The sequence below is a fragment of the Leopardus geoffroyi genome, chromosome D1, assembly GCF_018350155.1.
Source record: "Leopardus geoffroyi isolate Oge1 chromosome D1, O.geoffroyi_Oge1_pat1.0, whole genome shotgun sequence".
Taxonomy (NCBI): Eukaryota; Metazoa; Chordata; class Mammalia; order Carnivora; family Felidae; genus Leopardus; species Leopardus geoffroyi.
The window spans coordinates 100229014-100241714 of record NC_059329.1 but is presented as its reverse complement, the minus strand read 5'-3'; the positions used below and the strand labels follow the sequence as shown (position 1 = coordinate 100241714).

Genomic DNA, 12701 nt, shown 5'->3' with positions numbered 1-12701 from the left:
CCGGCTCCTTCACTTCCTTCAGGTCTCTGCTCAACAGTCACTTTTTCACTGAGGCCTTCCCAGGGCGTCCTACATAAACATCTCCTCTCCCCCTTCTCTGTTCTTTTCCCTCTCCCTAGCAGTAATCATCATCTAATGACTTATTATCTGTCTGTCTTCTCCACCAGAATCGAAGTTCCAGGAAGGCAGAGACTTGGGGGTGTCACTTAACAGCGCCTGGCGTATAGTAAGTGTTGCATAAATATCTGCTGGATGAATAAATGAGGAGGACAAGACAGCCCTACTAAGCTAATGGGCTTTCTCGGAAAGTCCAGGGTCTGTTACCACACACGACCCGAAACCTAATAAACTAAAGCCTGCAGAAGACCTACCTGCAAGGTCAGCACCACACAGGAAAGAGTGCACAAGGCACCTGAGGCTACTCACCTGTACAGAATGACTGCCTGCCAGATGCCAGTGGCGTGGTGACATTTCCCACTTGGGTGAAGATCTCCACTGTGTATGACGAGCCAGGTATTAACTCAGTGACGGTAGCATAGGTGACGCCAATGTCTGTGACTAGTCGTGTTGCTTGGCTGAAATTTCCATCCTTCCCAATATAAAGGTAGTAGGTATACCTGGCAGAAGCTTCATCAAAGTTCTGCCAATTTAAGGTTGCTTCCGTGGTGCTGGTATTTACTTCAATGTTGGCTACATTGCTAGGCCCTTAGTTTTAAAAAAAAAAAAAAAAAGGGCACGGATAAGCCTTGAATTCCAGGACTATTTTATTTACTGCATCTAAAAATAGCCTGGCTCCTGGGTGCCTGGGTGGCTCAGTCAGTTAAGTGTCCAACTTTGGTTCAGGTCAGGATATCACAGTTCGTGGGTTCGAGCCCCACGTCGGGCTCTGTGCTGACAACTTGGAGCCTGGACCCTGCTTCAGATTCTGTGTCTCCCTCTCTCTCTGCCCCTCCCCCAATTGTGCTTGCTCTCTCTCTCTCTCTCTCTCTCTCTCTCAAAAATAAACAATAAAAAAAAATTTTTTTAACAATTAAAAATAAAATAAATAAAAAATAAAAAATAATAAAAAAAAAAAAAAAAAATAAAAAACAATTAAAAATAGCCTGGCTCCTTTGAGGAAAGAATAAATAAAGCTAACATTTGCTGACTCAAAATACAGAAGGCTTCCCAAAAAGACATTCAGAAAATAATTATACAGATTAAATCTCAAAAAAATTCATTTTCCAGGCTTCTTTTTTAAGTTTATCTGAAATATATTTTCCAGATATAATTTCCTATCTGTTTTGGAAATCTGATTAATGAAAGAGAAAATATATGCGAAAAAGATAATACAAACTACCATCTATCTCTACCATATAGTTAGATCAAACATTAGCAAGACTCCTTCCTTACTACTCTGCAAGCAAAGCTCCCCATTTGAGCAGTATCTTCTAATGTCACCAAGACAAGGTGACTCTCCTCTAGTCCGTATTCCCAAGGAATGAATGGAATAATTATGTTGTCCATGTTTATCGGATCTTTCTGTTTCTAAGGACAATTCCTTAGAAGCTCAGCACCAATGCCCCAAGAGAACACCAGAACCTTTGCGGAGGCCAATGTTTCCAGCTTAAGCAGCTTCAGATTCTACCTGGAGCCCCGAGACACAATGGCCACTTACCTCACCGTGTAACCAATGCTTGCTTCCCACCCTCCAGGAGAATCAGAAAGAACACCACTTACCAGGGTGTCCTTAAGAGACTTACATGTGTACTGTGCCGTGGAGCTGGGCTCCCCCTGGATGTGGTTCACCTCTGGAAAGATCGTGATGTTATATAAGGTGCCTGGAACCAAACCCCTGAGAGTGATCTCTTTGCGAGAAGTGTTTATCTTGTCAGAGCCGCGCTCGGACTGTATAACTAGGTGGTAGGTGTATTCGGAAGCATTGTCCGTACTCTGCCACTCCAACTCCATCCCGGTTGTGGTGACGTTGAACACGCGGATGTCAAAGACAGCACTGGGATCTGGTGGGAGGAAACGAGGTACAAAGCAAGTGTCAAGGGCCATCTTAACACCCAGCTTTATTGCAAAGTGTCCAGAGAACTTACTCTTTTGCCAGCAAAGTCTCAGACGAGTTCACAGAGGGCAAACTCCAAAGCAAGCGAGAAACACGCACACTCCTGTCTTTCGAGAATTTTGGCTCTTCCGTGACACAGATGAGCAAGCTTACCAATCTGTCCTGTGGGTTCTCTGGTCTTTCGCTTTTGTCATAAAAACGCCCCCTTTGGAGGGGCGCCTGGGTGGAGCAGTCGGTTAAGCGTCCGACTTCAGCCAGGTCACTATCTCGCGGCCCGTGAGTTCGAGCCCCGCGTCAGGCTCTGGGCTGATGGCTCAGAGCCTGGAGCCTGTTTCCGATTCTGTGTCTCCCTCTCTCTCTGCCCCTCCCCCGTTCATGCTCTGTCTCTCTCTGTCCCAAAAAATAAATAAACGTTGAAAAAAAAAATTTTAAAAAAACGCCCCCTTTGGGGGTCTTCTGGGGTGGAGGTCTTATTCAGATTCCTGATCTGAGTGCTGATGACCAGATGGGTTCAGTTGGTGAAAATGCATCAAACTATGCACTTATGACGTGTGTGTTTTCAATATGTATATTACAGCTCAATAAATAGTTTGGTGTGTGTGGGGGTGTGTATGTGTGTGTGGGTGGGTGGGCGTGTGTGTGTGTTTAATCTAACTCCCTGAAAAGAAAACGTTTTCCTGTAACACAGGCATATACCAAAAAGAAAAACTGAAATGGACAGCTGACGTTTGCTAGGTTGAGAGTATTCGAGGCCAGCGTGGAGAAGGGAAAACACACGTACGCACACACCCCAACCACCCTCCCAGCTGGGGTCAGAAGAGAACTCTCCCACAGGGGTACTCGGGGTACCCTGCTCCCCCACATCTCACCTCTACACACCGAACCAGCTGTAATGAGCATGCACAGATCGAGGCCCAGAAATAACCATGTAAGCTACTACTTTTCTGCCCTTGCTTTCAAAACATTTCTCTTTACCTGGGAACCCAAGTCACCTCTCGTGAGAGGAACTGAGTGAGGGGACAAAAGAGGGAAATATTTTCACTGTAAAACCTTGTGTGTGTGTGTGTGTGTGTGTGTGTGTGTGTGTGTGTGTGTTTTACATACATGTACCACACGCATGTACTCTCTTCCCCAAAAAAATTTTTTTAAGTGGCTCCTCTGTAAAGGTAGGTAGCTTTGAGACTCTTCCTTCCCTACCACCAGATTCCTGATGTCACAGGGATTCCACAGACAAAAGACCATAAAAGGACGCCATTATCTGGGTGGCTCAGTCAGTTGAGCATCCAAATCTTGATTTTAGCTCAGGTCATGATCTCAGGGTTCAAGGGTTCAAGCCCCGCGTCAGGCTCCATGCTCACCACATGGAGCCTGCTTGAGATTCTCTACCCCTCCCACATGCATTCTCTCTCTCTCTTTCTCTCTCTCTCTCTCTCTCAAAATAAACTTCAAAAAAAGAAAAAAGTACATCATTATCTATAAACATAAAAAAAAAATAGAAATAACCTAAATATTCCATAAAAAGAGAAGGGCTCTATAAACTGTGATCTGGCTATATAATGAAACATCCTGCAGCCACTAAAAACATAAAGACCATACATACTATGGGAGGGAGGCTATAATATACACTGAGTTAAAAAAAAAATAGTTGAAATACAAAATACAATTATTTGTATAATAATTACAACGATGTAAACAAAACCTATGACTGTGGACACAGATGTGAAAGGAATTCAGCGGGGTTAGAAGGCAGAGTTCTTCTTGTTTCCCTTCCTTTCTATGGTGGCAAAATATCCATATCTATAATTTTAACCATTTGTAAATGTACAACTCAGAGGCATTAAATACATTCACAATTTTGTGACACTATCATCACTGTCTATACCCAAAATATTTCATCACCCCCAACACAGATTCTGTTCCACTTAAGCAGCAACTCCCCACACTTCCCTCCCTGGTAGCCTCTGTTCTCCTTTGGTCGCTATGAACTTGCCTATTCCAAGAACCTCAGGTAAGTAGAATCATACAATATTTGTCCTTCTGTGTCTAGCTTCTTTCACGTAGCATAATGTTTTGAGGTTCATCCATGCAGTGGGTATCAGAATTTCATTCATTTTTATGGCTGAATAATATTCTATTGTGTGGATATACCACGTTTTGTCTATCCACTGCTCTCTGGACACTTGACTGCTTCTACTCTTGGCTGATGTAAATCGTGCTACCATGAACACTGGTATACAGATAACTGTTCAAGTCTCTGCTTTCAATCCTTTGGGAAATATAAATATCATATAAATACATATACATACATATACACATATAAACATATGTATACAAACATACACACACACACACACACACGTAGAATTGGAACTGTTGAATCATATAGCATTTGTTTCCCTTCTTCAAAATTGCCTTTAATGCTGTTATACTGACTTTAATAATAATGGAAGTTGTTCAACCATAGAATGATAATCCCCTAAGAGATTAGTGCCTTATTACAACTCTTCATGATTCCCATTCAATGGGACTCAATTAGAGGTTACAGTACAAGAGATGTAACTTCTCCTCAACGAATAGTCCTAAATTGCTTTGCAGCTGACCATCAGTCCACACTCTGCTTGAGACCTCATTCTTCAAAGCCAGAGGTCAGTTCACTCCTTTGTCACTCTGGGCCAGTTATAAAGCTCACAGAACTCCCATTTCCTCCTGCTCTGGAAAACAGAGATGCTAACAGTGCCTACCTCGTGAAGTTATGACAAAAATTTTTAAATAAAAGATGAGAGCCCAGCACTTTGTAGACCCCCAATATATTAAGCTATTATCACATTAAGTTCTGGGCATTGGCAAGTCACACAATATCAAGTGTCCCCCACCACAGTAATCCTCATGGTAGCAACATTCTCAAAAGAAAAACAGAAATATACGTTGACATTAAGACGCCATCGCAACAGTCTAATCTAAAATTCAGACTTGAGGGGCGCCTGGGTGGCTCAGTCAGCGAAGCATCTGACTTCGGCTCAAGTCATGACCTCAGAGTTCATGGGTTCAAGCCCCGCGTCAAGCTCTGTGCTGACAGCTCAGAGCCTGGAGCCTGCTTCAGATTCTGTGTCTCCCTCTCTCTCTGCCCTTCCACCACTCATGCTCTGTCTCTCTCAAAGATAAATAAACATTAAAAACATTTTTTTAATAAAAAAATAAAATTCAGACTTGAAATGGAATTACTGCATTTCATCTAAGGAATGTACTTTAGCAGTCCGTTATTTTGGAAACAAACCTTTCAAGGAACTATCAATGCCTTCACCCAACCAACAGAGTTGAAGAAACCTACACAAGGAGAATCTCAAAAGCCCAAATGATTTCATGTGTGCCTAAAGGAATTAGGCCTCATTTTTTTATTCTTCCCTTCTATATAAAAGATTAATTCTTTTGCAATCAAAGCTCAAGGAATAGTGTATGTTTTCCAAGCTTTCCCAAAAAATGTGTTTCAAATTTTAAAAACAACAGTAATGAACATTAAATTGTTTTGATGAAATAATTTTATCAAGATCACTTAGCCTCAAAGAATAATGCTGTTTATGAAAGACTATATATAATCTACAATCTACTTTTCCAACAATAGGGGAGTACTTGAATAATTTACAATACATCCATATCATTGGTTCTTAAGCTTTTGAATCTCAGGACCCCTTTACCTCCTTAAGGAAAATTTTTATTTATGTAGGCTATATTTATATTTACTGTATTAGAAATAAAAAATGAAGGGGTGTCTGGGTGGCTCAGTTGGTTAAGCTTCCGACTTGGGCTCAGGTCATGATCTCACGGTTCATGAGTTGGAGCCCCACATCTAGCTCAGAGCCTAGAGCCTACTTCGGATTCTGTGTCTCAATCCCTCTCTGCCTTTCCCCTGCTCATGCGTGCTCGCTCGCTCTCTCTGTCTCTCTCTCAAAAGTAAATAAACACCAAAAAATTTTTTTTAAAGAAATAAAAAATGAAGAATTTTTAAAACATAAGAATACATAAGCATACATTCCATTAGCCATCAGAGTGACGATGTCATCCCTTGTCATATAGCATCTGGAAAGCTCCATTATACACTCATCATGAGAGAATAAGATTTAAAAAGCCAAATAACACTTTAGAAGCAGTATGATAATAATAATAACAACTCATCAACTCCTTGAAAGAATCTAGGGGACTCTCAGAGATCCCTGGATCACACTTTGGGTAACAATGATCTAGCCCACAAGTCAACTAAGTTTTCCTTTAAGGGACACAGAATAAATATTTTACGTATTGTGGGCCATATATTTTCTATTGCAACTGCTCATTTCTAGCACAAAAGCAGTTATAGATAGTATATAAACACATAAGCATGGTTGTATTCTAATAAAACTTTATTTATAAAAACAGGCAATGGCCAGATGTGGCCCATAGGCCATTATTATCTGTTGACCCGATTTAGACAATGGAATGCCAGGAAGATATTAAAATTATCCTGTAGAAATATTTATACTGGCAGGGAAGAACACTCATAATAAGCTGCTATGTGGTAAGAAGCAGATTATAAAACCACATGAATAAGATGACTTCAATGTTTGTAAAAGAAAAAATATATAGGGGTGCCTGAGTGGCTCAGTCAGTTGAGCATCTGACTCTTGATTTCGGCTCAGGTCATTATCTCATGATTCATGTGATGGAACCCCACAACTTCTCTCTCCCTCTGCCCCTTCCCCATTCTAAATAAATAAATAAATAAATAAATAAATAAATAAAATATAGGCACATATTTAAAATTAGAAAAGTTATCATTGATTATCTCATACATCAAAAATACACCAAAAGTTACCAGTGATTATTTCTGGTTGATAGTTTACTATGTGATTTTCTTTTGCTTGTCTATGTATTTTACATAATGAATATGCATTACTGTCATTATAAATGTTTTTAAGATTTTCATTAGATAATTAAAAGCAGTATTTGGAAAACCTGGCATTATAAATTATACTGATTTCCTTTAAGAAACACCACTGTTTTACAGAAAACACAGCCTATTTGCTTACCAGTTCTATTGTAAACCGTCTGGGACTCCCCTTCAGTCCCATTTGGTCCTTGTGGAAATATTTCAAAACGATATTTGGTTCCAGGGTATAAGCCACCAATGACAATACTTTGGTTTTGGGTGGCTGTTTCTAGCGGAGATTTTCCAGCTCCTTCCTCTGTGGTAAGTATCTTGAAGAAATCTGCGTCATTGCTGCTCCAAGCTAAGCCAATTTCCCCTGTACTGACACTCGTCACTCGAAAGTCGGAAACTGGACGGGGGGCTGTGGGAAGAGAGTAAACAACCAGATTTAGAGCCTGGTTCTACAGAAGACAGGGTGACTGAACCTCACAAAATATTTACACTGAGATTATATGCACACTTGGGACATGCGACCTTTCTCTCTTCTTTGTATTATCACCTACAATGCCCTTAGCAACTGGTATTTTTGGCCACTGAGAAAACAGTTGGCTACAAGAGCATAGAAACTGCATGCTTAGGTTGTACAAAGTCATTCACCGGAAATGAGAGGAGGGGTGAACCCACGTGGGCACGGGCTAACACTCTGGGGTAGGACCTTGGCTGTTGCTGGCTGCTTTATCTCAAATACCCAGAACCTCTGTTTAGGAACATGCAGTAGAGGCTGCTGTTGACCCCTAAAACCCCTTCCTTACATGGCTTTTCCCTTAGTCATAAAACCCCAGATTTTTAGCTGTGTACCTGGCTGTCGGAAATAAAGACTATATTTCCCAGCCTCCTTTGCTGCTAGATTAGCCATGTGGCTGAGTTCTGGTCAATAGAATGTGAGCAGAAGTACTGTATGACTTTTAGGAAGTATCATGAACGCATGGAGCACTACCTTCTGCCCTTCCTCTCCTTGTAGTTGGAATGTAGATGCAATACCCAGAGCTCAGGCCGCCTAGCTCCAGAACGAGTACGGTGGCTGTGGTGGCACCTATGGCTTCCTGATCCCCAGAGTACAGCTCAGAACATATATTTCTGAAGCCAACACCCACAGTGGGGGTTGCAGACTGTGACAAAACTTCACCCCTTAGTGTGGGAGCCATTCCTGGGTCCCAGCCTAAAGCCTGCTCCCCCAGCTGTTAAGAGTTGAATCGTGTCCCCTCAAAATTCATATGTTGGAGCCCTAACACCCAGTACCTCAGAAGGTGGTATATTTGGAGACGGGGCCTTTAAAGAGGTGATTACGCTAAAACAAGGTCATTAGAGTAGGTCCTAATCCAGTATATGACTAGTGTCCTGGTAAGAAGAGGAGATTAGGACACAGTCATGCACAGACCAAAGGACAACCACGTGAAGACACGGGGAGAAGACAGCCACCTTCCAGCCAAGGAGAGAGGCCTCAGAGGAACCCAACCGTTCATCACCTTGATCTCAAACTTCTTGCCTCCAGAACTGTGAGAAAATAAATTTCTGTTGTTTAAGCTCTGCAGTCTGTGGTACTTGTAACAGCAGCCCTGGCAAAATAACACACCAGCCCTCCCAATAACTCTGCAAACCCTCGGCTCCCAGGATCGAGTTCCTTTGGGCTGAAAAAAGCTCGTAAAAAGCTTCTGTTTCCTGCCACGGAGCCCTGGCTAACACTCCTCCATCCCGTCCTGCCTAGCACTGGTGCTGCTTCTACAAGGACAAAGAAACAAACTCCTGTTTTGTTTACGCCATGCATACTCGGGAAGTTTTTTTGTTACTCACAGCCAAACCTAGTCTGAACTAACAAAGGGACTGAAGAGTAAAAGCGTAGAAGGTGAGGAAGGGAAACCAGATTCCCTTACCCCAAAGAGCCAGTCCAGAAGACATTTGTAAAGGTGCCTAAGGTGCGCTTCCCAGCAAGCAACAGACACCCAAGTGAAGCATTCTGTGAAACGAGCCCTGGGTCCAGAGCCAGGCATCCCTGGGACCCACATCTCTGCTCTGCCACTTTGCGCCCTTGGGCAAATCATTCGGCTGGGTGGGGCTGCAGCCTCCTTATTTGTAAAACAGGGATCCTAATACCTATCATGGAGGCCATCGCAATACCCATAAAGCGCCTGGTACGGTACGATACTGATACTGTTATACTATGTACTACTGGTATACCATTATCACTTTACTTTAACTCTCGGACCTTCTTTGGAACAGAAAGCATCTTTTTTTAATGTTTATTTTTGAGAGACAGAGAGAGAGAGAGAGAGAGAGAGCAAGTGGGGGAGGGGCAGAGAGAGAGTAAGGCAGAGAATCCAAAGCAGGCTCCAGGCTCGGCACAAACCCCAGTGCAGGGCTCGAACCCACAAACTGTGAGATCATGACCTGAGCCGAAGTCAGACACTTAACTGACCGAGCCACCCAGGTGCCCTGGAACAGGAAGTTTTTTATTTGCTGCCTGTCATCTTCTCTTTAAAGCACAGGTAAGCAAAGAAAGGGTGAGATACATCTGTGCCCTGCTTCATTATAATGTCAGTATCCAAAGGACAGAGGGACATGAATAACCAGGTTCTTTTTGTCTCCGTGCATCATTTTGCCTCTACCATGCTAGAATGAATGGTCATTACAAGCACAGGCTGGAGTCAGCCCAGCTGTTGAATCCTACCTCTGCCACGTGTGTAACACCCCCCTACAGCACCTCTCTCAGCCACGGCTCCCTGATTCATAAAATAAGGCTAATTCCAACCATGTCACAGGTCTGTGAACACCACATAAGACAGTGCAAGGAGGGGCGCCTGGGCAGCTCAGTCGGTTCAGCGACCAACTCTTGATTTAGGCTCAGGTCATGATCTCATGGTTCATGGGATCAAGCCCTACATTGGGCTCTGCGCTGACAGCGTGGAGCCTGTTTGGGATTCTTTCTCCCCCTCTCTTTCTGTTCTTCCCGCGCTCACATGCTCGCTTTCTCTCTCTCTCTCTCTCTCTCTCTCTCTCTCACACACACACACACACACACACACACACACACACACACAAAATAAAATTTAAAAGTGTAAAAAAGTAAAATAAAAAGAAGACAGTGCCAGGAAAGCATGTACACCATGTTCAGCACGTGGGGTGGGTCAGTCAATGATCATCGTTACGACGGCGCACATCCGGAAGGAGGTTAGAGTCCCTGTGGGCTCACACACTGAGCTGTGTTTTCCTCGAGGGTAGGGACAAAGCTTTGTCTCGTACCTGGGCCTGGCACACAGCAGGCAGGTGAGAGAGGTCAGCAAAACAATGAGTGAACTCACGGGTGTACACTTGGAGAAAACCCGGCACGCCCTCGGAACTGTTGCCAAGGAAAGGATGCACTGTGATGTTGTACAAGGTACTCGAGTTGAGCGAAGTAATGACGACCTGAGTCTCATTGACATGGAGGGTGAAGGAATCCGTCTCCCCAGTGACTTGTATCTTGTAGGTATAGACAGAGGACGACTCGTTATCATTGATTTTCCAGGTCAGGGTCATGTTTGTTGCGTTGATGTCCACAACTTCAACGTCAAACACTTGACTGGCGACTGTGAAGACAGAAGAGGCGTTAACAGTAACCAGAATGGCCAAGCCAGAGACAGAGACAGAGACAAACCATCATCAGGGCCTGTCATCCATTATAAGAAAGATTCTCAGCAATCATGCCTCCCTCTCCTACACATTTTCACCACAACAGACATCAATGTATGGGGGTCCCAGCAAGTGTCAGACATCATCTTCAGTGAAGAGACAACCTGGCCGATTGCAACTGCATAGCTACCGCTTTGTTCTTCTTGTGAGTTTACTCTTAGAGATATGACAGGCTCTTCAAACAACAACATGGACTCTACTCATGCCCTGCCCAGGTCCTGGGGTGACCCAGAAACACTCTCAAGCATATATGCTTCCAGAATGAACTATACAGGACCCATTAAAGATCACACACTTTAGCGCAAGGCAGGTCCGGGTTCCAAGGTTAGTTCTGCATTAATGGCCAGGTAGTTCTGAGGAAAATCATGTGAGCTCAGTCTCGTCATCTGCAAAATGGGGGTAATATTCCTAACCTCGAGAAAAGATAACACAGAGCTCTAATAATCTGCCACTGGCCCATCCTACCCTCCCAGTCCATGCTGTCCGTCCCCTGCCTGCTCTGTGCCCTGGAAGGCTGACCCCTACATGCTGCATCACTGCGGCTGGCAGGGAGGAGGGGCCCTGCCAGAGGCCCTGGGACTGGGTTCCACCTGCAAGCAATGTGAGCAGAGGACCTGGAAGCAGAGGAGTAAGCAGTGAAGTGTTTCTCCCACAGGCCTCTGCTCGGGCTGCCTGTTCTGACAAGGCTGCCTCTTCTACTGCCCCAGCCCCACCAGGTTCCAGAAGCACCCCTTCTTCCCCTTACTCATCAGCCTTAGAGGTGACTTCCTACCACGACTAATCTCAGGTGTCTCAACGTGCTCTGATGATTTCCTTAACCCCATCCCACCTAACGAGATGCTTGAAAAATGCTTGGTGTGAGACATGTATTGTGTGCACGTATATACATCTAGATATGCACATATACACACACACACGCCACACAGAGAGGGTTAAAGTTACTATGATTATTACTTATCAAGTGCTAGGACAGTTCACACAAACCAGGCCATGTGTATCCATATATCTGAGAGCCTAAGATGCAATCACTATTTTTTTTTAATGTTTATTTATTTTTGAGAGAGAGAGACACAGTGTGAGCAGGGGAGGGGTAGAGAGAGAGGGAGACACAGAAACCGAAGCAAGCTCCAGGCTCCGAGCTGTCAGCACAGAACCCGATGCAGGACTCGAACTCAGGAACCACAAGATCATGACCTGAGCCAAAGTCAGATGCTTAACCGACTGAGCCACCCAGGTGCCCCTGCAATCACTATTTCATTCTGTTCAGACAGCTTTAAAAGCAGGGAACCCGAGGCCCACGCTAACCCACAAGACCCCTTTTAGCAAGTCAGGCAAAGGGCTCATCCTCTGGATGGAGCCAGCCCTGGGGTACATTGCTCAGCGAGGGGCCCATTCACCCTCTTGCACAAGCATCTTGTGTGTAGGACGGCCCCACCGCTGTCAAAGGCACCCCTGGAGGGCCCCTTCTTCCTCCTCCTCCTGCCCCACCCTCTAGACACCGAGCCCTCCCACCTGCCAACCTGCTGGGTCACTGAGGGTCCCCAGAAGCCAAGCGGCCTTTCCTATAGCTACATCCTCCCCTCCTCACCCACACACTGGCATCACCGGTAGAACGGGAAAGAAGAAAGGAGGGCGCAAGTGGACCCTCCTTCAAGGTGGACACAGGGAAAAGCAGTAATTCTTTACAGACACAACCTGTCATAGGCGTCCTGCCCAGACTGTCCAGCCCCTGCAAGTGACATGGCCAGGCTAGTAACTGCCTCTGACAGAGACACCCAACTCACGAGCATACGATCACAACTCTCTAGGAACGAAGCCGACCCCTCCAGAATTACCAGGGTCCTCGAGCTGTCACCCGCTCCTCGTACATCTCTACCTTCGTACCTCGGGGTCCGCCACCTGCACTTTCACTCATAATGTTTCCTCAGTGGACATGTCTTCCTCCCTCTCTCCCTTTATCCAAATCCTAGTCTCTCTTCAAAGCAAGTTCAAATCCTGCCTATAGAAGAGGCCTTCCCTCGG

The 12701-nt window shown here is 44.5% G+C and overlaps 1 protein-coding gene across 1 annotated transcript in view; it reads right to left on the bottom strand.

The window, feature by feature from the left end:
- The window catches only part of PTPRJ (protein tyrosine phosphatase receptor type J), a 53823-nt gene that overhangs the window by 34071 nt on the left and 7051 nt on the right, over positions 1 to 12701 (bottom strand). The window contains exons 5-8 of the mRNA XM_045485228.1: positions 10310 to 10576; positions 7114 to 7374; positions 1743 to 2000; positions 427 to 705 (exon numbers count right to left, since the gene is read on the bottom strand). Of these exons, the coding sequence (XP_045341184.1) occupies positions 427 to 705; positions 1743 to 2000; positions 7114 to 7374; positions 10310 to 10576 (1065 nt within the window). The remainder of the gene's footprint in view (positions 1 to 426; positions 706 to 1742; positions 2001 to 7113; positions 7375 to 10309; positions 10577 to 12701) is intronic.